The following is a 27522-nucleotide window of genomic DNA, read 5'->3' as shown; positions in this document are numbered from 1 at the left end:
TTGGGATATTCATGAGCTTTCCTTCTTGAAGCTATCATTAGTTGTTTTATACTTACTATAACTTTTTTCCTACTACTTCTAGTGCGGTTTTAATTTTTCCATGGATTGGGAGCCCATACCATGCTTCTTCTCAAGTTGCATTTCTGTATCGTGGATTCTTGAAGTATGATAGCAATAATTTTACTATAATTGTTGTACTTAATGATTTTTAATTTTGTTATTTTTTATAGGACCTAGAAGAACTAAACTGGGAGAAGGCACCAGACAATATCATTATGAGACTGATGGCATTATCATTCCAGTACAGCTATTGTTGGATAATTTTATATACCAAAGTAACATTAAATTCAGAGTAGGTAAACATTTCTTCATCTAAAGTCATGTTCACATTTCTTAAGTTATTCAGTCCTCTTCAAATTCTCTTTAAAAATTCATGTAGTTTGGAATTTAAGAAGTATAAATTCTTGGCTGGATCGCCCTGATATGTTTGAATAGAAATAGCTATGCAAATTTTCCACCTGCTCCTCTACTTTGCTTTAAGTCAGGGATTCTCAAGATAGAGGTATAATCATAAAAAGATTGGAATTTTGGAGAGGATACATGTTCCCAGGGCACTCTGTGCAAACCAACCTCCCCTACTCACATCTCAATACAAACGGCCGCTTTAAGTGTTTTATAATCTATTTCATAATTCTGTTAAAAAGATAAGTCATTCTTAAATCATCTCTCTAAAATCTTACTAAATATACCAACTAATATACTTTCTTTCATGAATGTGCTTAACTGAAACATAAAAAATCCATGCCAAGATACTAGCTTGTCATTATTATGTCTTTTTTCCCCTTAAGTCCCATGACTTGTCAATGTTCTATTTTTTAAAGAGAATTTATCTAATTTTGATTAATTTATTTATTTTGATTTGACTAGAGAGAGACACAGGGAGGGAGAGAAAAAAGGAAAGTGAAAAAGCAAGCCACCAAGTCCAGGACGAAAGCCATGGTCGACCATGTGGGTGTCCAGTGCCTTAACCACCATGCTACCTGCCGGCCCCCATGTTGAGCTCCTACCTCTCTATTCCTTCTCTGTCTACAAATATATTTGTTATCAGTTATTTCTTTTATTTTATCCATCAGAAATTTTATCTATTCTCATGCCTCAGTCATCATCCCTCCACACATACTTATTTCTGCAAATGCAGTCTCTCTTTGGAATTTCTGCATATCTAATTTTATACTAAATATTCTCTCCAGATATTCCACAGCCTCTAAAATTTAACATGTTCAAATATGAGTTCACTATATCCTCTCTCCCTTCCATACCTTTATCTTCTCTTATCTGCTTTTTTTTTTTTTTTGAGAGGTTTTCGCTATAGGGCGCATGCGCTCGCCAGACAGGCAGAGAGAGACATTAGAGACAGAAAGTGAGAAATCACCCCCCAGGGGGGACGGTCACGCCGCAATCCCTTCTCCTCCCTTCTCCTCTCGGGATCTTGGGCATGCATGCACACGCACCTGGTGTGAGTTTTAAGCCACCGGGTCTGGGACGCGAACCGCGGTCGACTACGTGGGAATCCAGTGACATAGCCATTACGCTAACTGCTGGTTCCCTCTTATCTGCTCTTTAGCTACTTAGGCATTGCCTTTCTTTTAGTCACTAAGAGTGGAAAGCAAATCCCTATAGAATCAAGTATTGGACTTTGTCTTATTTTCTTTCCTTCCATTTATATTACCAATGACTTAATAGAGATTCTCTTTATTTTATGTGGAAGTTTTCCTGGCTTTTTCCCCATCTCCAGATGCCTGTCAGTGTTTTTCTCCACAATCTGTCATATACTCAATTGATATTCCTAAAAACTAGGTTCTGATTATTTTACTCTGGTAAGAAGCCTTTACTGACCTCCTCATTACCTACTGAATACGTATAAACTACTCTAATATTCAAGGTCTTCAGACTATAATCCCAATTTGTATTTTTTTTTAATTTCTGCTATGGGGTGCTTAAGAGAGAGAGAAAGTGAGAAGTCACTCCCAGAGGGGAATAGCCATGCACGTCCCTTCTTCTCTATTCTTCACTCGATTCTGGGCATGCACATACACGTGCCAGCGTTTTTTTCAAGTTTCTGGGTTTAGAACTCAAACCATGCAGTTGGCCAAGTGGGATCCAGTTGCCTTAACCACCATACCACCAGTTGGCCCCTTGTTAAAAGTTTTGAAAATATTCAGGGCTTGGGACCAGCAGATAGTGTAATGTTATGTTACTAGACTCCCACAGAGTTGACTGAGGTTCAAGCCCTGGAACCAGTGGCTTAAACCTCATGCCTGGTACATATGTGCGTGCCCAAAACCCCAGGAGGAAAATGGAGAAGGGACTGTGGCATGTTCTTCCTCCTGGGGGGGTGATTTCTTGCTTTCTGTCTGTCTGTATCTCTCTGGTGAGTGGATGCACCCTATAGCAACACTCTCTCTTAGGGGACCAGCAGTTGGCGCAATGGCTGTGTCACTGGACTCCCATGTAGTCAACCATGGTTCAACTCCCAGACCCAGTGACTTAAACTCACGTCGGGCACATGTGCATGTGTCCCCAAGATCCCGAGAGGAGAATGGAAGAGAAGGGATTGCAGGCAGCATGGCCATCCCCCCCACCCCAGGGGGGAGTGATTATTTCTCGCTTTCTGTCTCTTGATCTCTCTGGTGAGCACACATGCCCTATAGCAAAAACCTCTCCAAAAAAAAAAAAAAAATATATATATATATATAAAAATATATATATACATATATATATATTTTTATATATATATATATATAATAAACCACCTCCTAAAATCCCAAGAGAAGAGAGGAGTAGAAGGGATTACAGTTGACCATTTCCCCTAGGGGGTGATTTCTCACTTTCCCTCTCTCTCTTTCTGTCTCTCTCTGGTGAGCACACATGCCCTACTGAAAAAAACGGGTGAAGGAGGGAACCAGCAGATGGTGTAATGGTTACTTCATTAGACTCCCACATGGCTGCCCGCAGTTGAGTCCTGGACCTGGCGGCTTGAAACTCATGTCGGGCACATGTGTGTGCATGTCCAAGATCACGAGAGGAGAATGGAGAAGGATTGTGGCATGGCCATTTCCCGGGGGGTGGGGTGATTTCTTGCTTTCTCTCTGTCTCTGTCTCCAGCGAGCACATGCACCCTATAGCAAAAAAATTCTAAAAAAGTAAATCCTTTAATTTAGTTGTTAGAGAAGATACAGATTTTTTTTTATGTTACCTGTGTGATTTTTCTTTCCTTGTTGACTCTCTGGTTTGATTCTCTCTCTTTTTTTTAAACTAATTATGTATTTATTTGAATTTGACCAGAAAGGGACAGAGTGAGCAAGCGAGAGAGACAGTGAGAAAGCTAGGCACCAGGTCCAGGACTTGAACCGTGGTCGGCTATGTGGGAGTCCAGCATCCTTAACCACCACGCCACCTGCCAGCCCCGTGACTCTCTCTTTGTTTAGCCACTGAACCAGACTCTTTGTATACAATTATTATCATGTGGAAATAAATTGGAATGCAAGAGTATAAACACTTTGGTTCTTATTCCTTCTTCTATTAACAAATAACCTCTAGCAAATCATTTAACCTAGTTTTTCCTTTCTACCAAAAATAAAAAAAACTAAAATAATAATTCAGGTCTAAAACCTTCATTCTGAAGATTAATAAAGACTGTAAGGCACTTTAAGCTTGGAACTTGCTTGTAGGGTATTTTTATCTTTATCCAGAACTTGGAAATGTTTTGGATAAGTAATTGATCTGGAAATTTTTATAAGTTGTTTTTGATTTCTTTCTACCTTTAGTTCTAGTAGTGCAACTGAAGTACAGGGGAGAGTAAGAGGAGATTCAAACTTATTTATACCCAGATTTTAATTAAAAAATAAATTCTGTAATACTTTTGACATATTTTTATATTCAAGATGTTGAGTTATTATTTATTCATAATATGTCATTATAAACTATAATTATTTTCAACTTCGAGGTATCTCAATTCTATATTTTTATTGGGTCATCAGAAAAATCATGACAGGTTTTTGCATAGGAAAACAGAAAATCATGTCATGACTTTTCTGAGGACCCAGTAGATGATTGGAACATTTTTGAAGTGTTTTAATCAACTGACCAAATCAGAAAAACTAAAGACTAAAAGAAAAAGTCTGAATCACCTTAGTAGTTCATGTTATTAGAGATCCAGCTTGAGGAAAAATGTCGGAGGTCTTTGCGACCACCCCCAGGTTTGATTATTTCCTAGGGGGACTCACAGAACTCATCATATGGTCATATCCATGGCTAGTATGGATTACAGTACAAGATTACACACTTCCTTTTTATTTTCTTGGAGAAGTTTTTGCTATAGGGTGTGTGCGCTTGCCAGAAAGACAGAGAGAGACAGAAAGCGAGAAATCGCCCCCCAGGGTGGATGGCCACGCCACAGTCCCTTCTCCGTTTCCTCTTGGGGTCTTGGGCACACACGCATATGCGCCCAGTGTGAGTTAAAGCCACTAGATCCAGGACACAAACCGCAGTCGACTGCATGGGAATCCAGCGACATAGCCATTACTCCAACTGCTAGTCCCAAGTCTGAACACTTCTATACTGCAAAATCAGCAATGGGAGAAATCTCATGGGGCAAAGTCCAGAGGAAACCAAAAGGAAGCTTCCAGGTGTCCTATACTAGTAGAGTCACACAGGATGTACTTAACTTTCCTCAGCAACGAGTTGTGACAGCACTGGTAAAATTGTGCCTCTAGGCACTCTTAGAGCCACAGTGCCTAGAGTTTTCACCAAAGGGTAGTCACTTAAGCCCCCTCTGTCTAGCACATACCAAAGTTCTAGACACTAAAACAGAAAACAGGTTTTCAAACAGACCACCATTGTACAAGCAGTTGAGGCGCTGTAAGGCACTCTGCCAGCCTCTCTGATGGAAAGAGCTGGCCTGAGAAAGAAGCCAACATGCAGGAAAGAAGCCTAGCTGTTGTCTTGACAGTACTGTTTGAGTCCCTGAATCCAACAATGCCTTTCCCTGAACTTCTCAGAAATATGAGTCAGTCAGTTCCTTTTTATTCCTTAGGGTATATAAAATAGGTAAAGTTAGTAATATTATTACTATTATTAATATTTATATCTGACCTGCTTAATAATCATAGAAGGGGAAAAGTGCTTTTTCTAGCAGTTAAGGAAAAAGACCCACGGAGGATTCTATTTATCCTGGCTCCAGTTATGAGTTCCTATCTGAACCTGTTATTTCAACCAGAGGAGGAGGGTAGGCTTTGGTCATATAACCAGTTGGGGATTGTTTAAACTTCTCCTAACATCTCACGCTTTCACACACACACACACACACACACACACCCTCACATCTCCTAGATTTAATAGTACTGTTAAAGAATGAAGGTGGAATCATTTTTCAAAAGAGTACAAGGTGGGGAACCAGCAGTTAGCGTAATGGCTATGTTGTTGGACTCCCACGTAGTCGACCACGGTTCGTGTCCCGGACCCGGTGGCTTAAAACTCACGCCGGGCGCGTGTGCGTTCGTGCCCAAGATCCCGAGAGGAGAATGGAGGAGAAGGGATTGCGGCGTGACCATCCCCCCTGGGGGGTGATTTCTCGCTTTCTGTCTCTATGTCTCTCTCTGTCTGTCTGGCGAGCGCATGCGCCCTACGGTGAAAATCTCTCAAAAAAAAAGAGTACAAGGTGGACCAAAAAAACATGAGTTTGATTCACTAGTATTATCTTAGTCAAGTTATTCTAGTAACATTATGAAATGTGGAAAAGAATGTGAATTTTTCATAAATATAATCAGATGTTAAATGAACAGAAATATAGTAACGTAGCTCTTTTTAGGTACCACCTTACTGAAAAGACACTTCACCACCTCGCACTGATTTATGCAGCTTTGGTTTCATCTGGGCTAAAGTCAGAAGAACTGGATGTAAAGGTATTCTTTATTTTTCATAAACCAGAATTAAACTCAAATGCTCAGGGAGAAAAAAAAATTAAATGGGTAAATTAAAAACTACTTAAAATCTATATATAAAGAACAGTTTCAAATATAAATATTCTTACCATTTAAACTCCTATTCTGATTAGTTTAATGAATTGTTTTAAGGATTTTAAATCATATTTCATCTTTTAATTACTACTTAGATTTTTAAAAACATACCAAGATTTTTAAAAACATACCTTGATCAAAGATGTTCCTTATTAAAGATGTACTAAGTTTTTTTTGTTTATACTTTGCCATAGATTGTGTGTGCTCCCTGGAGAGACAGAGAGAAAGAGAAAGTAAGAAAGAAGCCCCCCCCTGTGGGGGATGGGCACGCCATAATACCTCTTCCTCCATTTCTCCTTCCTTTCAAGATTTTTGGACACGCAGGCATTTGTACCCTGTGGTGTGTTTTTCAAGTCTCCAAGTCCAGGGCTAGCGTAGTTAGGATATAACTAACTGCTAACCATGTAGGATATAACTGCCTTAACCAGCATGCCATCAGCTGATCCAAAATAAACTCAGGTTTTTATCTGCTGTAAAATAGAAATCTTATGACATGAGTAGGGTAATATATTAGTGATTTCTAACCAGTCTCTGACCTTGTCCCTTTTTTTTTTTTTTTTGATGTTCTGCTCTGAAATTTGTCTGAGTTCAGGGTTTAGTACTCTTCCGTTCTTACTTTATTATATTTTTTTCTTTATTAACTCAGACATTCCCACAATTTAGCTTTCAGTTCTGAATATAGTTATTAAAATTTTCTTGGCACTGGGGCCAGAAGGTGGCATGGTTGTTAAGGTGCTGGATTCCCACATGGCTGAGTCCTAGAGCTGATGGCTTGAAAATCACGCCAGGCGTGTGTGTGTGTATGTGTGTGTATTCATACCTAAAATTCCAAGAGGAGAATGGAGGAGAAAGGATTGTGGTGTGGCCATCTACCCTGAGAAGTGAATTCTCACTTTCCCTCTCTCTGTTTCTCTCTGTCTCTCTCCAGCAAGCACACACAGCCCCATTGGGGAAAAAAAAATTCTGGCACTTCTTAAGGTCTGCACCTAAATTCTTGCAGTCTACTAGAAATCTCCATGTGAATATCCCACAAGTACCTCAAACTATACATGTCAAAAACACAACTTCTCACCCTTATCCAAGCTTAGATTATGGCATCAATGTTCTAATCAATTTAGTAGCTAAATCTTTTTTTAAATTTTGCAGTATCTCTAGAATCTCTCTATTTCCCTAAATTTAAGCCCTCATCACCTCTCAGGAGGATTTTTAAAAATTAATTTATTTATTTCTTCTAAGAAAGAGAAAGAGATTCTACGTTGCAAGCACCCTAGTCTCAACGGCCTGGATCATGGCATGTGCATGTCTCTGGCATGTTCAGGGAGGCCTCAGGACATGAACCCAGGACCTTCCCAAGTGGGTCCAGTATCTCAGAGTATTGACTTATCACTGTGTTACTGTCAGATCCTCACTTGGATTTTTAATGTAGCTTCCTAAGTAATCTTCTTCTGTCTACTCTTTTACCACTCCAATTTGTCACATACAGATACCAATTACTTTTCTGAAACCCAGCTGTAAATAGTTGACTCCTAGATTATAAGCTCTTGCAGGGAAGGGAACATGTTTATGTTATGAAGTCAGACTACTGTGTGTGTGCCCCAAATTCCAAAAGGATGGAGAAATGGAAGAAAAGGGGTTGCAACGTGACCATACCCAATGGAGGGATGTTTACTCCCTCTCCCTCTTCTTCTCTCTGTCTCTTAAAAACACACACCCCCCCTGGCCAAAAAAAAAAAAAAGTAAAAAAAAATTTCTAATAAACTATTTCTTATTAACATTAACATGTAATAACTGTACATATTTGCAGAAGTATAATGTGATTCTTCACTATGTGACTACATGTGTAATAATTAAATCAGGATAATTAGTATACCCATCGTCTCTACCGTTTGTCATTACTTTGTGTTGGGAAATTAAAAATCTTCCTTTTTTAGGTACTCTAGGATATGCAGTAAGTTGCTTTTAACTATATTCACCTCATTGTATTTTACAACTCTAGACATTGCTCCTCTTATCTATCTGTAATTTTGTTTTCATTAACCAACATCCCTCTACCTGTCCTCTACCCCTAGTCCTTCCTAGCCTCTAGTAGCCATTCTTCATCTCTCTACTTTTTTGTTTGTTTTGGTTTTGCTATAGGGCACATACAACTCACCAGAGAGAGAGAAAGTGAGAAAACAACCCAGAGGGGATGGCCATGCTGCAGTCCTTTCTCCTCTAGTCTCCTTTTGGGATTTTGGGCATGCATGCACACATACCTGGCATGACTTTCAAGCTGCCAGGTCTGGGACTCGAATCACACAGATGTCTATGTGGGATTCAGCGTCTCAATCTCCACATCACCTGCTCGCCCCCATCTCTCTACTTCCATGAGGACTTTCAATTTCTACATATGAAGGAAAACATTTGCTATTTCTCTTCTGTGCCTAGCTTATTTTACTTAACATAATGTCCTCTTTGCCCATTTAACCTCAAATGACAGAATTTTATCCCTTTTAATGACTGCATGGTATTCATGTGTGTGTGCATGTGTGTGTCTATCACACTTTCTTTATCCTTTAATCTATTGATGGATACGTAGGTTGGTAACAAGTTTTGGCTAGTGAATAGTCCTGCAATAAACATTGGGTGTAGATATCTATAACATAGGGACTTCCTTTCCTTTGGATATACACCCAATAGTGAAATTCTTAGATCATACAGTAGTTCTATTTTTAGTTTTTTAAGAAACTTCTAAAATGTTTTTCATAATGGCTGTACTAATTTACATTCCCATCAACAATATAAAAGAGTTACCTTTTCTCAGCATCCTTATCAGCATGTGATATTTTTAGTCTTTTGATAATAGCCATTCTAACTTGAGTGAGATGATAGATCTTACTGTATTTTCTATATGCATTTCCCTAATAATAGTGAAGTTGAGTATTTTTTTCATGTATTTTGACCATTTATATGTCTCCTTTTGAGAAATGACAAACTATGTTTGAATGCTACATCATGCTTCTTAATATTTCCTAAATATAAATTTATTTTATGAGAGATTTTGCTGTAGGGTACATATATTCGCCACAGAGACAGAAAATGAAAAGTCACCCCCCCCCAGGGGGATGGCCATTCCACAATCCCTTCTCCTCCTTTTCCTCTCGAGATCTCTGGCATGCATGCACACATGCCCAGTGTGAGTTTGAAGCCACTGGGTCCAGGACTCGAACTGCAGTAGATTAAGTGGGAGTCCAGTGACATAACCATTATGCCAACCGCTGGCCCCTAAATCTAACATATTAAAATATATTTTTTAGCTTATAATTGTCCCAGGAGTAGAGGAGACTGCACTGATAATTCGACAAGTTGCTGACCACAATTTAATGACCTCGAAGAGAAATCCTCATGAATGGTTGGATAAATCCTGGCTTGAAGTTTCACCATCAAAGGTCTATTTTCTATATATATAAGTTAGATATTCGAAAAGCAAATATAAATACATAAGATTGAATTTCCTTCCTGGTAGCAGTTTATTTCCTAGTGCTCCAAATTGAGTGGTAGGTACAATGACAAAAATTTTCATCTGTGGAAGTAGAATAAAATGGGTCACTTTCAAAAGACCACTAACTAATTTATTATTAATTTATATTTAATTACTGTATATCTTTACAATGTACAACATGGTTTTTCCCAGCATGAATACAGTCTAACTGATTTTTAAAAAAACTCTTTTCTAGGAAGAAATGTACTTACTTGATTTTCCATGTATTAACCCATTGGTGGCCCAGCTCATGTTAAATAGAGGACCTTCACTGCACTGGATATTATTAGCAACCTTGAGTCAACTTCAGGAACTTCTACCTGAAGTTCCAGAAAAAGTGTTAAAGGTTAGCTATATGAGTTTTTTCCCCTTACATTTGAGTTTTTATTTTTACTCTAGGGTTTTGAAATTAAGTTATCCAAGTTTAATTGTTTTAGACAATTACACAATTCATATAGCAAAGAAATAATTTACCTGAACTAAATTTTATATAGCATATGTATTAGTTATCAATTACATTAATATTTTAAGTTATTTTAGAAAACTCAGTACAGTTTATCACACTTTAAATAATTTTAATATATTATTGTATCCACAAATAATTCCATTATGTACCTTATTCACTTATATTTACTTACTTCTTTCTTTTCTCTTTTTTTTTTTTTTTGAGATAGTCCTAACATACTTCATTATGGCAATAAACACAACTTGAGACTTATTGATAATATTTAAATTTTCATCCATGAAACAGTATATATGTGTTACTTGCATAACTAAAAAATTCAATTACATTTGCTGTGAAACTAAACCAAAAAAAATTAAAAGAAATAGAAGGGAGCTTCCGTACATTTTCTCTAAAGAATAGTCTATTCTTAAATTCTATTTTAAGTGACTAGAAAATAGATGTGAACTATAAAAAGTTTTTTTAAAGGGAGCCTAGTTTTATTCTTACTCTGTTGGATCAATGTAATATCTATGAATAGACTACTTATCTATATTTTACCTTCTTTTCACATAGAGTAGCATCATTTTTTTAATATTTACTAAATTGGTATTTGTATTGTATTAATTTTCTTTTTTAACGTTTTTAGCATTTTTGTAGCATCACATCCTTATTCACGATTAGTTCTTCTTCCATAACAAACTCACCTCGAATTTCATCGCCTCAGGAAAACAGGGCTCAGACCAGTAGCTTTACTTCTCAGAGTTCAGCTTCTGGCTCTCCAGACTCTAGTCAAGAACATAATGACCATGACCAGTATTTAGACTTAGGAGAGGCAGTGCAGGAAGACACAAGCACCACTTTAAATTATAACTCTTTCCTAATGGACCTACGAGAAATGCCATGCATTTTACCATCCGTGACTTCTTACGGTCAGACCAGCTACTGGGAAGACTCCAGTTGTAACCCTAACATAGTACAGGAAAATCCTTTTCTAATCAATATGGAATCAAAAGTAGCTTCCAACTCTTTTCTAAACTGGAATGATTCAGAGTCAGATGTCTTTTCTTTGGGTCTAACACAAATGAACTGTGAAACCATACAGGCACCAACTGACACTCAGAAGAGAGTTGTCTCCAGTTGTACTAATTATCAGAAAAAAGGAGCACATAAAACAAAACAATCCATAAGCAAAGAAGTATCTGCCCCGGTCTTTACATTAGAGGGCCCTCGATCTCCTCTTCACTGGAACTTTAAGGAAGATGTACGGGAGCAACACAATCACTCATTCAACCTACAATATGGCACAGAGAAAACTACACATGACAAATGGCATTCTCAGAAGGATAACTTATTCAGTAATCAGAGAAAACGTCTATCGGATGAAGTAGAAGGCTTTATAGGTGAATATTCAAATGCCGGGATTCAGAAAACTTCCTGGAGGGAATTATCATCTGGTCCTAGTTTGGATTTATTTTGTGCTTCTGATTCTAATGTAAATCAAAAAGAATTCAACAGCCTTTATTCCTACCAAAGAGCTGGAAAATGTTTAGGGCAGAAAAGGTACCCTGAAACTACATCTAACACAGAAGACAAGGAATCATTAACAGGTAACACTGTCCAACGGGGGATAAAACGACTCTCAACTTTATTATTTATTTATTTATGAGAGACTTGTTATAGGGCACATAGGCTTGCCTGAGAGACTGAGAGACAGAAAGTGAAATTCAACCCCCAAGGGCAGATGGCCAAGCCACAATTCCTTCTCCATTTTCTTCTTGGGATCTTGGGGACACACACACACACATGTGCCCGGCTTGAGTTTTGAGCCATCAGGTCTGGGACTTGAACCACACTCAATTACATGAGAGTCCAGCAATGTAACCATTATGCCACCTGCTGATCCCTGCTCTCAACTTTAAAATGATAGAACTGGGCCACCTGGTGGCATAATGGTTAAGGTAGCTGGATCTCACATGGCCTACTATGCGATTTAAGTTCCAGACCCAGAGAATAAAAAACATGCTGGGCATGTGTGCATGTATACCCCAAATCCCAAAACAAAGGAAAAATAGAGGAGAAGGGATTGTGGTGTGAATATCCCTTATGGGGATTATTTTCTTGCACAAAGCCTCTAGCAAAATGGAGGGGAAAAAATTTTCAAATTAAAAAGAAAAGTGTGTATGTTAACTACTACATTTTATCTTTTTCCAGTATTTTCTGGATTAAAGAGAAAAATTTTAACTCTAACTATAGACTTCTATAAAAATACACTCAATGAAATTATGTAAATTCTTATAGCTTGGAATAGTTTAAGAAGTTTAAAAATAAAATCAGAACAAAGTCTAAAGCAGAAGACTAAGATCAACGAAGATTAAACAGAGGAATTAGTGAGTTTGAAAATTGGCCTCTGGGGCCAGCAGGTGGTATGGTGGTTAAAGTGCTAGATTCCCACATGGCCAACTGTGGTTCAAGTCCTGAACCTGGTGACTTAAAAATGATAACAAACGGATAGATAAATAAGTAAATAAACATTAAAAAAAAAAGAAAGAAAAGAAAATTGGCCTCTGTGGGGCTGGTTTACTTTATTGACTAACATTCATTAAGAGCTAACTATGTGTCAGGCACCATTATGTAGACTCTTTAGTTACAACAATTCTATTAATAATTTCCTCTTATGTCACTTCTTTCTGTCATTTCTTATTGGACTGGTCTAAGCTTCTAGAATGAAATAGTAAGTTCTAATGACTATACAATGTCAGTTTTAACCATGATGGAAGAAAATGCAACAGGCTTAGGGAGGGGGATAAACAAGCTTCAACGCTTCTTTTTTACATAGACCCTTTTGTGAGGTCTGAGGGAGGCCCAGAAAGTCTTGTATTTTTTATTTTATTAAAAGAGGTTCCGAGGGACCAGCAGTTAGCGTAATGGCTATGTCACTGGACTCCCATGTACTCGACTGTGGTTCGCGTCCCGGACCCGGTGGCTTAAAACTCACGCCAGGCGCGTGTGCGTGCGTACCCAAGATCCTGAGAAGAGAATGGAGGAGAAGGGATTGTGGCGTGGCCACTCCCCCTGGGGGGGTGATTTCTCACTTTCTGTCTCTCTGTCTCTCTCTGTCTGTCTGGCGAGCGCATGTGCCCTATAGCGAAAACCTCTCAAAAAAAAAAAAAAAAAAAAAGAGCTTCCGAGGGCTGGCAAATGTCATGGTGGTTCAAGTGCTGAACTTCCACATGGTCCACCATGGTTTGAGTCCCAGATCTGGCAGTTTGCTTTCTCACTTTCTCACTCACTCCGGGTGCACATGCTTGTGTGCCCAAATCCCAAAAGAATGGAGGAGAAGAGATTGCAGCATGGCCACCCTCCCTGTGAGATGATTTCTCACTTTCTGTCTCTCTGGCGAGCACACATGCCCTATAGCAGAAATCTCTCTTTAAAAAAAAAAAAAAAATCAACCTAAGTATCCCAATCTAGGATATTTCAGGTTAATGTGTCATACAAACTAAGGTCATATAAAGTAAGTCACTGCACAATTATTACCTCTCATACATCACAGCTTAGGATAAATTCCACATTATAGGTATGGTTTAAGAAATAGACTTAATGAGGGAAAACATAAAGGCAAGAATTTGAAGGATGGCATAGGGCCAGCCAGTGGCATGATGGTTAAGGCAGCTGTAGCCCACATGACTGACTGTGGTTAAGAGTCTCAGACCTCTCTGGTTTTAGAACATCTTTCCAAGTACTCAATTCTTCCTAAGTGAAACAATTTAGCTAAAATGATTACTTTGACATAAATTTATCTCTTTCTAAATTTTCTGTCCTCTCATGAAAAGAAATGGGTACCAACTATCCATACTTTATGGTAGAGATTGAAATATTGGAGGACATAAAAGCAGTGAAAATAGTTAGAAATGATGAAGACAGTATGAAACAGGGAAGAAGAGTATAGATAAGGATAGCAAGAGAACAGAGAGAGAGTTGTGACATTAGTGGGACACAGAAATGGTTTATTACCTGTTGATGATGACATGTATAGTATTCTCAAGTGGACTGGTCTAAGAAGTATTTCATGTTGGGTAAATTCTCTTTACAAACCAAATGATATATAGTGATTGAATGTTTAAAAAATAATGTTTTTAAAATGTTTTAAAAATATTGAGAATTAATAATAATAATCTGGAAAAATTATGAAAAGCTATTTGATGATGATGTGGATAGTAATGTCTTTGTCTTGACTGACATGCATCATAATCACACTAGAAAAAGAAATGTAATACACTGTGAAGATACCTGTGATTAAATGTAATAAAAATGATAATAAATAAAATTTTAAAAAAGGAAAAAAAAAAAAAGAAGAGTTTCAGACCTGGTGGCTTTAGAGACATGATGGGCATGTGTGTGCGCATGTCCAAGATCTTAAAAGGAAGGAGAAATGGAGGAGAAGGGATTGCAATGTGATCATTCCCCATGGAGAGTGCTTTCTCACTTTCCCTTTTTCCCTCTTTTCATTAAAGAATTATTTAATTTTATTTATTCATTCATATTTTTTTTATTTGACCAGAGAGAGACAGAGAAAGCGAGAAAGAGAGAGAGAGAAAGCAAGCCACCAGCACTGGGACTCGAACCACAGTCAGCCATGTAGGAGTGTCCAGCACCTTAACAACCATGCCACCTGCTGGTCCCCATCACTCTCTCTTCTCTCTGGAAAGTGCACAAGCCCTTTACCCAAAAAAATTAAAAAGGCATATTAAAGACGGTGGAATGGAGTTAATATAAGCTTCTAACAGCATTTTTTATTATGGTATTCTAATTATTTTCTTAATAGGTCATAATTAATTTTTTCTTCTTTGAGCCAAGTAGGTTTCTCATGTTGACCTTTTTTTTTAAGAATTATTTTTTTTAACTTTATTTATTCATTTATTTTAACATGACCAGAGGGGTTGAGAGAGACAGAACAAGCCACCAGGTCTGGGACTTGGAAGGGCTGTGGAAGTCCACAGCCCTTAACCACCATGCCACCTGCCAACTCCTCCCATGTTTATCTTAGTAAACTTTTGTGATTTCTAACTTAATTGCTTGTTATTAGCTTACTATTTATTCTTCTACTTAAGTCATGATGACTCTTATCTACCTTGGCAAGGATGGAGTGAATTTTGCTCATCTCTCTAAAATGCTAGCAGTTTCTTCATCTGTGAATCTACTTGAGATGCTTTGCATTGGTTAACTTGACATTTGTGGGTACTATACAATCAAATACCACATGGCTACTAATATATGTGACAGTATATGGATATCCATATGTAAATATAGATAATAAATGAAAATTATGAAGTAGATGTAAAAGACAAAGCCATTTAATGAGAAGGCTTCCTGGCAAATATAGAAAAAGCAATTTAAATATTTTTAGGTATTTTAGAATTGTCTGTGGGAGACTGATACTGAGAAACATTGTTCCTACCAAGCTTGTAGCTTAAAATCAGTCCTGATGAAAGTCTTTGTATCACAGAAATTGACAAATGCTACAAATCGGGCCTTTATTCCTTTCCCTCAACCTACCCGAAGAGCTAGCTGTTACAATATTTTCCAGTGTTGTACTACTAGTGCCATTGCCATTAAGTTCAGGTTTATTTATGTTAAAAATGGAACTTTTAGTAGTTAATATTTTATATCAGTTTGGAAATTTGGACACTTTGTAGTTAGATGATGAAAAGACAGGATCCACTAGAATAGTCAGAAAAAATAGATATACTTTACTACTGTAAGCAATAAAGTGGTCTTCTTTTTTCTCCTTTGAACAGGTGTCATGTACTCACATCTACCACAATTCAAAAAACGACGTCTAGTTTATGAAAAAGTCCCTGGTAGAGTTGATGGACAAACTCGGCTGAGGTTTTTTTGAAAGCAGGAAAGAGAGAGCAGTGCTACGTGCCATATCCCACTGCTTTTGATGATAATCCAGCAGCAAAATTAGATTTACTCAAGGAAGTTAAAGGAAGTTCCATTATGTAGATGTTCTCAGTGTTTCTATATTAAATATTAAATTAAAAATGTATTCTGTATCGTGTGCACCTTTTTAAGTGAAATATTCTAATTTATCAAGTAGCATAATTTGCATAAGATCCAAAATAGCTTCCATTCACCTAAACATCACAATCCTTTTAAATGAGTCTCCATTCCAGTCTGACCCTTCCAGTCAAGAAGTGAGGATCATTTACAGGCAGCGTTTCAACACCAAGAAATTTAAAATCACAGTAAAACTAAAATTAGAGGGGCCGATGGCGTGGTGGTTGAGGGTGCTGGATTCCCAAATGGCCAACTGTGGTTCAAGTCCCAGACCTGGCTGCATGCCTTCTCACTCTCACTTTCCCTCTCTTTCTATGTCCCACTCTAGTCAAATTAAATAAATAAAGTTAAATCATTCTTTAAAAAAACACTTCAAAACACTGAAATTAGAGATCTTCCCATTTAAAGGCCAGCCCAGTGCCTAACTGATTACCACATGGACAACTGTACTGTGAATCCTGGCCCCCATGGATCCTCATAGGAAAAAGATGGAGGAAGGAGGACTGCAGTGTGTGTGACCATGCCCCATAGCGGGTGGTTTCTCTTTAGTGTTCCTTCTCTTTCTTGTAAGTACATGTACCCTCTGGCAATTAAAAACAATAAAAATCAAAAAAGAAAATGTCTTCCATAAACAAAATTTATTAATAGAAACAAATATTTAGGGAAAGTATTTGCAACCTAGGTAATAAAAAAAAAGGTTTGCATTCCTAATGAATAAAGAATTCCTATAAACTGAAAGGAAAAAGAAAAAGACAACTCAATAGACATGGGCAAATAGACATTCCTTAGAAGAAACAAAAATAGCCAATAAATATTTGTGATATTATGTAACTTCATTACTTATTGGAAAACAGAAAGTTAAAATAGAAAGTTACTGTTTTTTCACCTATCAGATTGGCAACATTTTGATATCCACTGTCAGCATACTGGAGAAAAAAAGAACTTTCTTATATTGTTAGTAGATAGAACAAAGTTTGTGAAACATCTACTAAGATAAAGAATGCAGATATCTCTTTTAAAAGAATTATTTATTTAATTTTATTTATTATATATTTTTGAGGTGTTTTTTTTGTTTTGTGTTTTTTTTTTTTTTTTTTTTTTTGATAGGGCACATGCATGCTATATGAGAGAGAGAGAGAGAGAGAGAAACACCCTTCACAAGGTCTGGTCATGCCATGACGCAATCCCTTCTCCTCTCAGGATCTTGGGCACACACGTACACGCGCTCAGCGTGAGTTTAAGCCACCGGGTCCAGAACTCGAACCGCGGTCAACTACATGGGAGTCTGGTGACATAGCCATTACGCTAACTGCTGGTCCCTTATTTATTATATTATTTTTTAATTTGATCAGAGAGAGACAGAGATAAAGCAAAAAAGCAATCAGGCCACCAGGTCTGGGACTTGAACTGTGATCAGCCATGTGGGAATCTAGCGTTTTTAGCCAATGGTGGTGCCACCTCCTGGCCCTGCAGATATCTTCTGAATCTATCAGTTATATTTCTAGGAATGTTTTAAAAGAAATATTCAAATTACCTAAGAAATCTAAATATTACAGTATAATGAGTAATAGGCAAAAACTAGACAACAAAAATGTTATCAGTAAAGGAGTAGGTAAAAATTTAGACTATATAATACCATGAGGTCATTAAGAAGAAAGTAAATCCGTAAGTTCTTTTTGTTCTTTTAATGTTTTTGCCATAGGGCACATGGACTTGCCAGAGAAAAACAATGAGATGGAAAGTGAGAAATTACCCCTCAGGGTGGATGGCCATGTTGCAATCCTCTCTCTTCCATTCTTCTGGGATTTGGGGCATGCAGGCACATAGGCCCCTTGTGATTTTTAATTCGCCAGGTCCAGGACTTGAACCATGGTTGGCTATGTGAGAGTCCAGTGCCTTAACTACCATGCCAACAGTGAAAAATGTCCATAACATAAAGAGTGAAATTCTACACCTCCATTAAAAAATTTTAAAAGACCTTTAAAATTCAAATTTGCTCCAAAATGACTGACAAATTAGGGAACAAATCTAGCATAACATGAATTCCACATTCTAATGCGTGATTTTGTTCACTAGAAACACTTGGTAAACTCAGCAATTTCACCCAAAAGAAATGAGTCTGACCACGAGAAACTTACCACAACACACCACCTCATAAGGTCACTGAGCCACACTCGGTTTGGTTCAATGCCATATGTACTGTTTCAGCTTTCTGACCAGTAATAGATAATCCTCCTTCCACCACCTCACAATAACCCATAGTTGCAATTTGACTGAACAAGTACTATGCCCTCCCCTTTAATTTTTCTCCTCAGTTCTCTGCTCTTTTCCTCTTTTGTTCTTTTCCTTGAGCAGGAAGGATGGTAGCAGGCTGGCTGGCCAGTGGGAAAGGCAGAGCCTAGTGGTCTATAGAGCAAACGTCACTCTTTTTTCAAAGTGAAGACACATTAGAATTATATTTATATATTCACTAACCATTTAATATGTATAAAGCTGTACTATCACTTTTATTAGCTTTCTATCTATCTTATATGTCACTGACAACATTTTTGAGAGTTAACTGTGTCTTCTAGTAAGCCTCCTGCGTGTGTATGGTGTGGTTTTTACATAGCTCGCTGAGTTTTAAGGATGCATCTGTCATGCTAGAGCAGCACTGACTTGTTGTCTGTGTACCCTTCTTAATATCTGCTTAATATGAGGTACCATAATATATTTAACCATTCTTGCTCATGGACATTTAAGTTGATTCTAGTTTTGGCATAAATATATATATATATATATATGTGGACAGGCCAGCAGGTGACTTAGTGGTTAAGGTGCTAGACTCTCACATGGCTCACCATAGTTCGAGTCCTGGACCCAGTGGCTTGAAAAAAATCACACTGGGCATGTGTGCGTGCTTTCCCAAAATCCCAAAAGGAGAATGGAAGAAAAGGGATTACAGCATGGCCATCTCCTCTGGGGGGTGAGGGGTGATTTTTTTCACTTCTCCTCTCACTGTCTCTGGCAAACACACATAACCTATAGCAAAAGCCTTTTTAAGAAAGAAAGAGAGAGAGAAAGAAAAAAAGAAAAGACTTAAGTATCCCAAACTTTTTTTTAATTAAAAACAAAAAAAATTTTTAACTGCCAGAGGACACATGCCCTTGCCAGAGACAGAGAAGCAGAATGAGAGAGGAAGAAAGTACTCCACAATAGGGTGTGGTTACACTGCAATCCCTCTTATTCCACCTCTCCATCCTGCCAGGAACCTGCGCACACTACACACACACACACACACACAGTCCAGCACACCCATGATCTGGCATGTGTTTCATGTGACTGGAGCTGGGGCTCGAACTGCAGCCGGCCATGTGGGATACAGCTCCCAATGCATAGTGCCTAACCACTATGCCAAGGTGCCAGCCCCTAACATTTCTTTTTGGCATTTTTTAATTCCTTCTTTAAATTACTCATGTAATGAATGATACTGATAGATTTCCTTATGTTAAACTATCTTTGCCAGTACCAACAGATGGCATATGGTTATGTTGCTGGACTCCCATGTAATTGACCACAGCTCAAGTCCCAGACCCAGTAGCTTAAAATAACTCACACCGGGCATATGTGCGTACATGTCCAAAATCCAGAGAGAATAAGAGGAGAAGGGATTGCAGCATGGCCTCCAGCAAGCATATACACCCTATAGCAAAAATATCTTAAAAAAAATTACTATCTTTACCAAGTTATTTTCTCTTAATATACTACTGAATTTGATTTGTTTATATTTAGGACATTTACATTTAAATTCATAAGTGAGATATCTAGTTTTCTTTTACTATCCTACTAAATTTTTGCTGAAGAGTAAAGTCGAACATAGATAACTGTTTCTTAAAGGAGTTTTTTTTTTTTTTTTTTTTTTGGAGAGGTTTTTGCGATAAGGAACTCTCAGGGGTCCTCACTCTACACTTTGAAAGCCACTAGACTGCCATATGGACATTGATCAACAACTGATAAATTAACAAAAATTTAGAAGAAAAATTAATGCAATATACAATATTTACAATTGACTTATATGCACAAATGACCTGGTAATATTCTTTATAAATGCTCATTGTTTTCCTATAAATTAATGTTAATGATTCCAACTTCTCATTACAATAATATTGGGGTATAGACTGATGGACAGTAGTCTGAACCAAAGAGTGAAATGCAGTATAAATAAAGTAAATAATGCCAAAATTTACTAGAAATAAACAGATAACTAAGAGAGTCATTTTACTTTAAAAAGTACCAAGCATAACCAAATGAAGTTGCTAATTTGAATGTTATATGGATCTCTTTAAAGCAGTAAATTAGATTGAAACACTTTATTGAAAACAAGCTGGATCTTAATATTTTTAGTATCCTACATGTCATTTCTAATTAATTTATTAAAAAACACAAGGAAAAACTTTTGCTTATATTTTTAGTTTTTCTACTGTAAATATTAATAGGTCTTAAGTAAATACCAAGAGAAAATATAGTTAAACATTTTTTAATTTCCCAAATCATAATTTTTGTTCTTAAATATAATTAATTCACAAATTAAAATATGCTTTTGAAGATTATAAATTAGATTTTCTGAAATCATGCCATGCTGTGGTAATGCATAAAATGACTTACTTTTCCTTTTCTTGCAGTTGAGATTCCTGAGGAGCAATTTTAGGTTCTGTCCCAAGATTTTTTAGCATTCGCTGCCTCCTCTTTCTACTTGGTGCAATATCGATGACATCAGGACTTGAAATAATGGAATCTTCTTTTCTTTCCGTAGCTGCAGCCAACACAGAGAGACCAGACAGATTTTCACTTTCCTCATCAGTACTTTCATCATAGATTGCATCTCTGTCAACAGTCATTTCAGAACAGGTTGCAGTTTCCCTTTCACATTCAGTGTTCTTTTGTAGTTCTTGAACTTCATTTAATGATTTCTGTAAGGTTCGAATCTTTGTTTTCTTCTCATTCAACACCAAAATAAACTGTTCATAAAAATCCATCTCCAAAGCTTTCTTCGCACTCACACATTTTTCAAACTGTCCTCCAATATCGTTCCAATCTCTCAGAAGCCTTTCATTTTCCTTCTGCACGTGCTCATTTTCGGCTTGGTTTTCTGTGATGGTGTCCAGGCAGTAACAAATAAGTTCTCTAATGACCTCAGCTGGGCTTGCAACTTTCTCTAGGTTGAAGGAACCAAGTCTGAACTGAAATGAAAAAAAGACATGTTTAGTTTTTCTGAGATAATATCAAGACTGAACAGCTCAGTTTGAAACATACACATTTTTTTCTGAGGGGAAAACACTTTTCTCAGCTCATCAACGTATTTCTCTTTTTTCCATTGCCATGTCATCAGCTTCTTGGGAAATCTCTGATTCAGAAACTGTCCCAATCCATGCAGACTGACCATCAGTTAAGTGTAATAACTAAACCAGATCCTAGTGTTTTCTCCCAAGATACTTGTAGAAAATGAATAATACTGGGTTCAGAAGCAAGGTAGATTCTGCTTACTTTTCTCTCCATTTCTGGTTATCTTTCGATAACTCCACTTCCGGTCTAACGGAGATTTTTTAAAAATGTTTTTTGTTGTTAAGACAGAGGATGAAAGATGGAGGATGAAGTTTTTAAATGCTGATAGAAAAGATTCAATAGAGAAACTGAAGCTAAAAGACAGAAGGGATAATTGATAGTGCAAAATTTTATAAGGCCAAATAGATCCAGAGACAAATTAGAGAGAGGGGTTAGAAGAGGTATACCTGAATTACGGTCAAGTGGAAGGGATTCAGATCCTTAGATGTAGAAGCTTAGTGGCTAGAAGTTAAGGGAGTTCCCTTTTAAAGAATTATTTTATTTAACTTTATTTATTTATTTATTTATCTACTTACTTCTATTTTAAAATTTGACCAGAGATGGACAGAGAAAGCAAGCCACCAGGTCTGGGACTCAGACTGCAGTCGGTCATGTGGGAGTCCAATGCCCTTAACCACCACGCCCCCTGCTGGCCCCTTAGTGACTTCTATTTTCTCTACTGTAACACACGCTATGCTTATGGATATTTTCATATATTTATGAATTTACATATAGTGTATGTTGCAAATAACTGGGATAGTTCGTCATATGATGCATGTATCTATTTCAGAACATTTACAAAATTCTACAAAGACTTTTAAAAATTTTTACCTCCCACTTCCCACTCCATCTCATAAGCAAATAGAAATCCAGTCTTAGTCAGTCACAAAATGCTACAATCCAAGAAAATGATGAATTAAGCAAAAATTTTATTTCCAGGCTCTTTAAAGATTATTACAAACACAGTGGCTTAAAAATGTCCCAAATTAAGTGAAAGGCACATCCTCAAAGAAAAACACTTGTGACAGGAAGAATTCGTTTAAGTTCTCATATTTGCACGTTATTTTGTTTAATACCATTTGCAATATTTAGTAGGTCACATTTTCAACATTTTTAAAAACATGAAATAATGTATTTCTTTCTAAAGTACAAGAACAACTACAAAGGAAGGGAACTTAAGATGACAATAATCAAATCTGTTTCATATACAGGATGGGACAACTCAAAACATAAAAATGATCTTTCTAAACAAATTTGCTAAGGAACAGCTCTCATCTTTAGTGTTAAAAATAAAACAATCTTCTCATTTTAAAAAACCAAGACAGCATTTGATTAGTAAAGCCTATTCTTTCCCCCAGTTTTTATTTTCCGGTCTTTACTTAGAAAGTATAAATTCATAAGAAAAGAACAAATTTTGTTATGCTATAAAAGTCTGTGTCTGGAACAAGAAATTACAAGTATTCCATTTGTTTAATAAACAAAAATGTCTTCCTTCCCAAAATGTAAACATCCAGTAAATAAAACACACATGGTATTCCAGGTACAGAAAAACACCAGCAATTCACTCATGAAAGAGGTGCATCCTGGTCTCTTTGGTAGTAAAGTGCTTGTCCTCAATACGAAGCACTTTGCCAAAAGAACCAGGATATTATGGTTGAAACTCTCCTCTTTCACCTAGTCTCCTTATTTGAGTACAAACTCTTCAATTTCTATAAAATTTTGGCTTAGAGGCCAGGGAAAGATCTGAAATATCTAAAAGTCATTTGGCTAGAGAAAATTGTTTTCTTGAGACGTGGAGGCAGTCGTTCATCTGTTTGTGCTTGAAGGCATTCCTCAGCAAACTTCTTCTCTACTGGAAAGAAAGTTTGGTTGACTTTTGCTTTAATAAGATTTATTCACAGAATTAACTAGTCAACATTTCATAGGTCACTTTATGATTTGCTAAGTAGAAAGTAACTGGTTAATTAGAGAAAATATACAAACCAGACCATTAGATGAATAACACCCATGAATGTGCTTTATCAAAACAAAAGAGCTATGCCAACTTAAGACTATTAATTTAATATGATAAATGTCGACTTTTGTCCATTACGAGGTCAATGGTACCTGACATTACTTCCTCCTTTCACTGAGAACTATTTCCTATTGAGGGACCAGCAGTTAGTGTGGTGGCTATGTTGCTGGACTCCCACGTAGTCGACCGCGGTTCAAGTCCCAGACCCAGTGGCTTAAACTCACGCCAGGCGCGTGTGCGTACATGCCCAAGACCCTGAGAGGAGAATGGAGAAGGGATTGCAGAGTGGCCATCCCCCCAGGGGGGTGATTTCTTGCTTTCTGTCTCTCTGTATTTCTGGTAAGTGCACGAGCCCTATAGCAAAAACCTCTCCAAAAAAAAAAAAAGAATGGTAAAAATGTGAATAAGACCTCAACATGAAGTACACAAACCCACTAATTGGTAATATGCACCAAAGAGGCGTTTTATTTCAGTTATCAATTTTCAAAGCTCTTTTACCCTATTCACACTTTTCCCAGTAGCTACATTTCTTCCTCCATTAAAATACAGAGATAGGGATGCTGGCAGGTGGCATGATGGTTAAGGTGCTGGAATTCCCACACGGGAGACCGCAGTTTGAGTCCTGGACCTGGCAGCTTGCTTTCTAACTCTACGTCTCTCACTCTCTCTGGCTTTCTCTGGCAAAACTCATGTGAAATAAATAAATAATTCTTAAAAAAAAAAAAAAAAACAGAGATAGGGTAACCTCTGGCCTAGTAGTTAAGGAAGGTGCATCCCACATGGCCAACCATGATCTGAATCTTGGCACTGCTGACTTGAAAAACACTCCAGGTGTATGTCCGTGCATGCTCAAAATCCTGATGGGATGGAGAAATGGAGGAGAAGGGAATGGGCATGACAATACCCCTCACCCGGCATTTAAAAACACAAACAAAAAAAAGCCTTGGGGCTACCAGGTGGCATAGGGGTTAAGGCACTAAACTTGCACATGGCCTATTGTGGTTTGAGGCCTGGGCCTGGCAGCTCAACAATCATGCTAGGTGCAAGTGCGTGTGTGCCCAAAATCCCAGGAAGACAATGGAGGAGAAGGGATTACAGTGTGGCCACCCCCCATTGGGGCAGGGGTATTTCGGATTTCTCACTTTCCCTCTCACTAAATCTAAATTTCTCCAAGAGAGCATGTGCCCTACAGCAAAACTTAAAAAGAAAGAAAAAGAAAAAGAAAAAGAAAAAAAGAAAAGGAAGGAAGGAAGGAAGAAAGAAAGAAAATAAACTTTTAGGAAAGGCAATCACAACTGGTGAAAGACACAAGTCTCCCCTAGGGAAGTCCTCAGTCCCAAGAGCAGCAAGTCACTTGATAGTACTGGGTAGCAATCTACAACTGTGGGATAATGTAAGGACAGAGGGTGGATTAAGGTCAAGAAATTACTATCCGCCAACTAAGAGCTCAAGTAAGCTCAAGTACATAGGGATACTAGCATCTTAGGAGTTGGTGCCAAAGAGGATAGAGACTGTCCTAATCGGATGGAGTCTGCCAGCTGGTACCTCTCCACTATAATCACCCTTCAGGGAAAGTTGTACACTTCGCTGCTTTGTCATTGTAATCCCCCCAGGAATAGTAGCTACTCAAAACTCAGCCACCCAAGTCCTTTGGGAAGTCCCATTACTCACAAGTCTTCAGAGTAAAGCACAGGATCTGGGTTCCCGGAAGGGGTTGCTTCCAGCGGGAACACCGACCAGCAGCGCATCCTTGCAGGCATTCTGCATGCAGTACTGCTGAAGCTCTGCGGCGGCCTGAGAGACCTGGAACAGAGGCAGCGAGATGGCACGCAGCTCACAGATCCTGTCAGCAGCCATCTGATACTCTGGAAACGACTGTATGATCTGATAATTACCAACTGTTTGTGACTTCTGAAAGTCTCTTTTTACTGAAAGTTCTAATCATTGAATTCCAAGGAGGAAGGGTTACAATTTCTATGAACTCTGCTATCACCAGACCTTCAACAAAAGTTTTGACATTTTTATAGTAATTATAATAGAAAAGCATGGTTTTTACATGTTATTAACTCCAAAGAAATTTGACACCAATTATGCGCATGTGCACTACCCTTGCACTAAACTCCAGCTATGCTGGTGGGAAAGGAGACAGTCTCCCAGGGCCCCTGCAGAAATGGAACTAACCGGATCCTAGCCTAAAGAACATGAAAAATCTTATGGCAAGGAAGGGGGCTAGCTCCTTTGGTGGTGCAGCAGTACTACAGTGTTCAAGAGAAGCTGGGTCCCACTTCTCTTGAACCATTTGCGGTTCGAATCCCCAGCTCAGCCTGAAACACACTGGGCACATGCACAAGTGCCCAAGATTTGAGGCCTCAAGGACTGGAGGGAGATAACTTCAGCATGATCAGACTCTCCTATGGAGAGTGCGCCTCTCTCTGTGTCTCTTTTTCTCTCTCACTGTATCTATCATGAATCAAGGAAAAAAAGTTAAGGTAAAGCCATACACTGAAAAAATAAGAGTAAATTAGTCAGCCTTTCTGAAGTACTACCAGTGGAGACAGACTCTGGACAGGGCAGATATAAGCCCAGACACACCTGCAAGCCGTCCCCTGCCTTTGGAAGTGGGGTAATCCCACTTTCTTTTATTAATATTATGTCGGGAACCAGCAGTTAGCGTAATGGCATCTCGCTGGACTCCCACGTAGTCAACCGCAGTTCGAGTACCAGACCTGGTGACTTAAAACTCACACTGGGCGCGTGTGCAAGCATGCCCAAGATCCCGAGAAGAGAATGGAGGAGAAGGGATTGTGGCATGACCATCCCCCCTGGGGGGTGATTTCTCGCTTTCTGTCTCTATGTCTCTCTGTCTGGTAAGCACACGCGCCCTATAGTGAAAACCTCTCCAAAAATATATATATGTATATGTATTATCTGACTTTCCCTTGGTTTGAGGCTAAGCTCACTCAGGAACTTCTGACACTTCTCCAAAGCAGTCCTTTGAAGGTATCAAACATTCCAGTCACCCTGAAGGGATGTCTTCCATTATATGCTAGACTTGGTGTCCTGGTTGATTTACCCCATGGAAATCCATCCGAGTGACACTCTCTCTGGGTTTGCTAAGAACACCCAACACTGAGCCCTGAAGTGAGGCAGCCCAGGCTCTGGAATGTCCTTACTCCCTAAGGTACTGCTGAGAGAAGCCCGCCAAGCACCCCTGGCTACACACCTGGGTTATCTCATTATTAAACAAACTTGTTGTGACCTCCGGCGATTCACTCCATTTGGGGCTCCGTTCCATCACCCATAATTATTTGTGAAATGTAGATAAGAATATCTTCCCTCAGGACTTCAAGGGGTGGGCAGGCCCTGGCTCGGTCTGCTTTCCACCGCGGTTCCCAGCACCATCCCAGCACCATCGTGAACATTTCCAATTTCCAACAACCCCGTTGCTGTCCCCTGACTTCCTCTCCCCCTCTCACTTCAATGGCATGGCTGCAGCCCACGTAACTGCTCCACTTCTGAAATTTCACACCCCAACATCCTACTCTCAGATCACAATCTCCCCACCCCCCCAGGGTGCGCTTCCTTTATTCTCTGGCTGCTGGAGCAGTGAACGCCGGTAAAGCCGCTCCTCGCCCGGCGATCGCCATGGACACGCGGACGCGGCCCCACGTTGGCAAAGCCCTCCTTCCCTGCTTCCCCTTCTCGGCCGGCAGTCGTGGCGGGTCCCTGGGCCCCACGCTCGGTCCCTGGCCCGCCACTTCCCGCTCGCCCATCACTTGAGCGGCCTGACGGCCTCGTGCTCGCAGCGTCGGTCCGCACCGCCCAATTCCTGCCGGGAAGGTCCTCGAGCTCCACTCGCCCCAAACCGAGCTCACCGTCCCCCCCGACCCGCTCTCCGCCCCTCTACCTCCGCGCCATCCCCGTCACCACGCCAGACACCCGAGCTCCCTCTTTGTCCCCCCTCTCGCTCTCTGCGCATCAACCGCGGCCTCGCCAATTCCGGCCTCCATCCTCCGGCGTCCAGGCGGCCAGCGTGTCGCCG

At 38.8% G+C, this 27522-nt stretch overlaps 2 protein-coding genes and 1 pseudogene across 3 annotated transcripts in view; 1 reads left to right on the top strand and 2 right to left on the bottom strand.

Annotated features, from left to right (window-relative positions):
* The window catches only part of SHOC1 (shortage in chiasmata 1), a 70590-nt gene extending 54465 nt beyond the window's left edge, over positions 1-16125 (top strand). Inside the window, exons 21-26 of the mRNA XM_027769451.1 lie at positions 231-352; positions 5870-5963; positions 9374-9505; positions 9794-9943; positions 10689-11649; positions 15841-16125. Of these exons, the coding sequence (XP_027625252.1) occupies positions 231-352; positions 5870-5963; positions 9374-9505; positions 9794-9943; positions 10689-11649; positions 15841-15941 (1560 nt within the window). The 3' untranslated portion in view covers positions 15942-16125. The remainder of the gene's footprint in view (positions 1-230; positions 353-5869; positions 5964-9373; positions 9506-9793; positions 9944-10688; positions 11650-15840) is intronic.
* A 2176-nt stretch (positions 16126-18301) lies between these two features.
* Positions 18302-21656, bottom strand: LOC102471192 (DNA repair protein XRCC4-like; annotated as a pseudogene).
* Positions 21657-22375: 719 nt separating this feature from the next.
* Positions 22376-25352, bottom strand: GNG10 (G protein subunit gamma 10). Of its 2 annotated transcripts, none has more exons than XM_085342331.1 (2): positions 25152-25352; positions 22376-23318 (listed from the first exon to the last, which is right to left on the bottom strand). In XM_085342331.1, exon 1 carries the CDS (start codon positions 25335-25337, stop codon positions 25158-25160), a length of 180 nt encoding a protein of 59 aa, XP_085198457.1. In that variant the 5' UTR covers positions 25338-25352; the 3' UTR covers positions 22376-23318; positions 25152-25157. The 2 variants fall into 2 exon arrangements, with proteins under 2 accessions (XP_085198457.1, XP_085198458.1); XM_085342332.1 differs by having other exon boundaries at positions 22376-23315.
* Between the last annotated feature and the right edge of the window lie 2170 nt (positions 25353-27522).

The sequence above is a fragment of the Tupaia chinensis genome, unplaced genomic scaffold (assembly GCF_000334495.1).
Source record: "Tupaia chinensis unplaced genomic scaffold, TupChi_1.0 Scaffold000081_1, whole genome shotgun sequence".
In the NCBI taxonomy this organism is placed as follows: domain Eukaryota; kingdom Metazoa; phylum Chordata; class Mammalia; order Scandentia; family Tupaiidae; genus Tupaia; species Tupaia belangeri.
The sequence above is the reverse complement of the archived record's forward strand: the minus strand, read 5'-3'. Positions and strand labels throughout refer to the sequence as shown.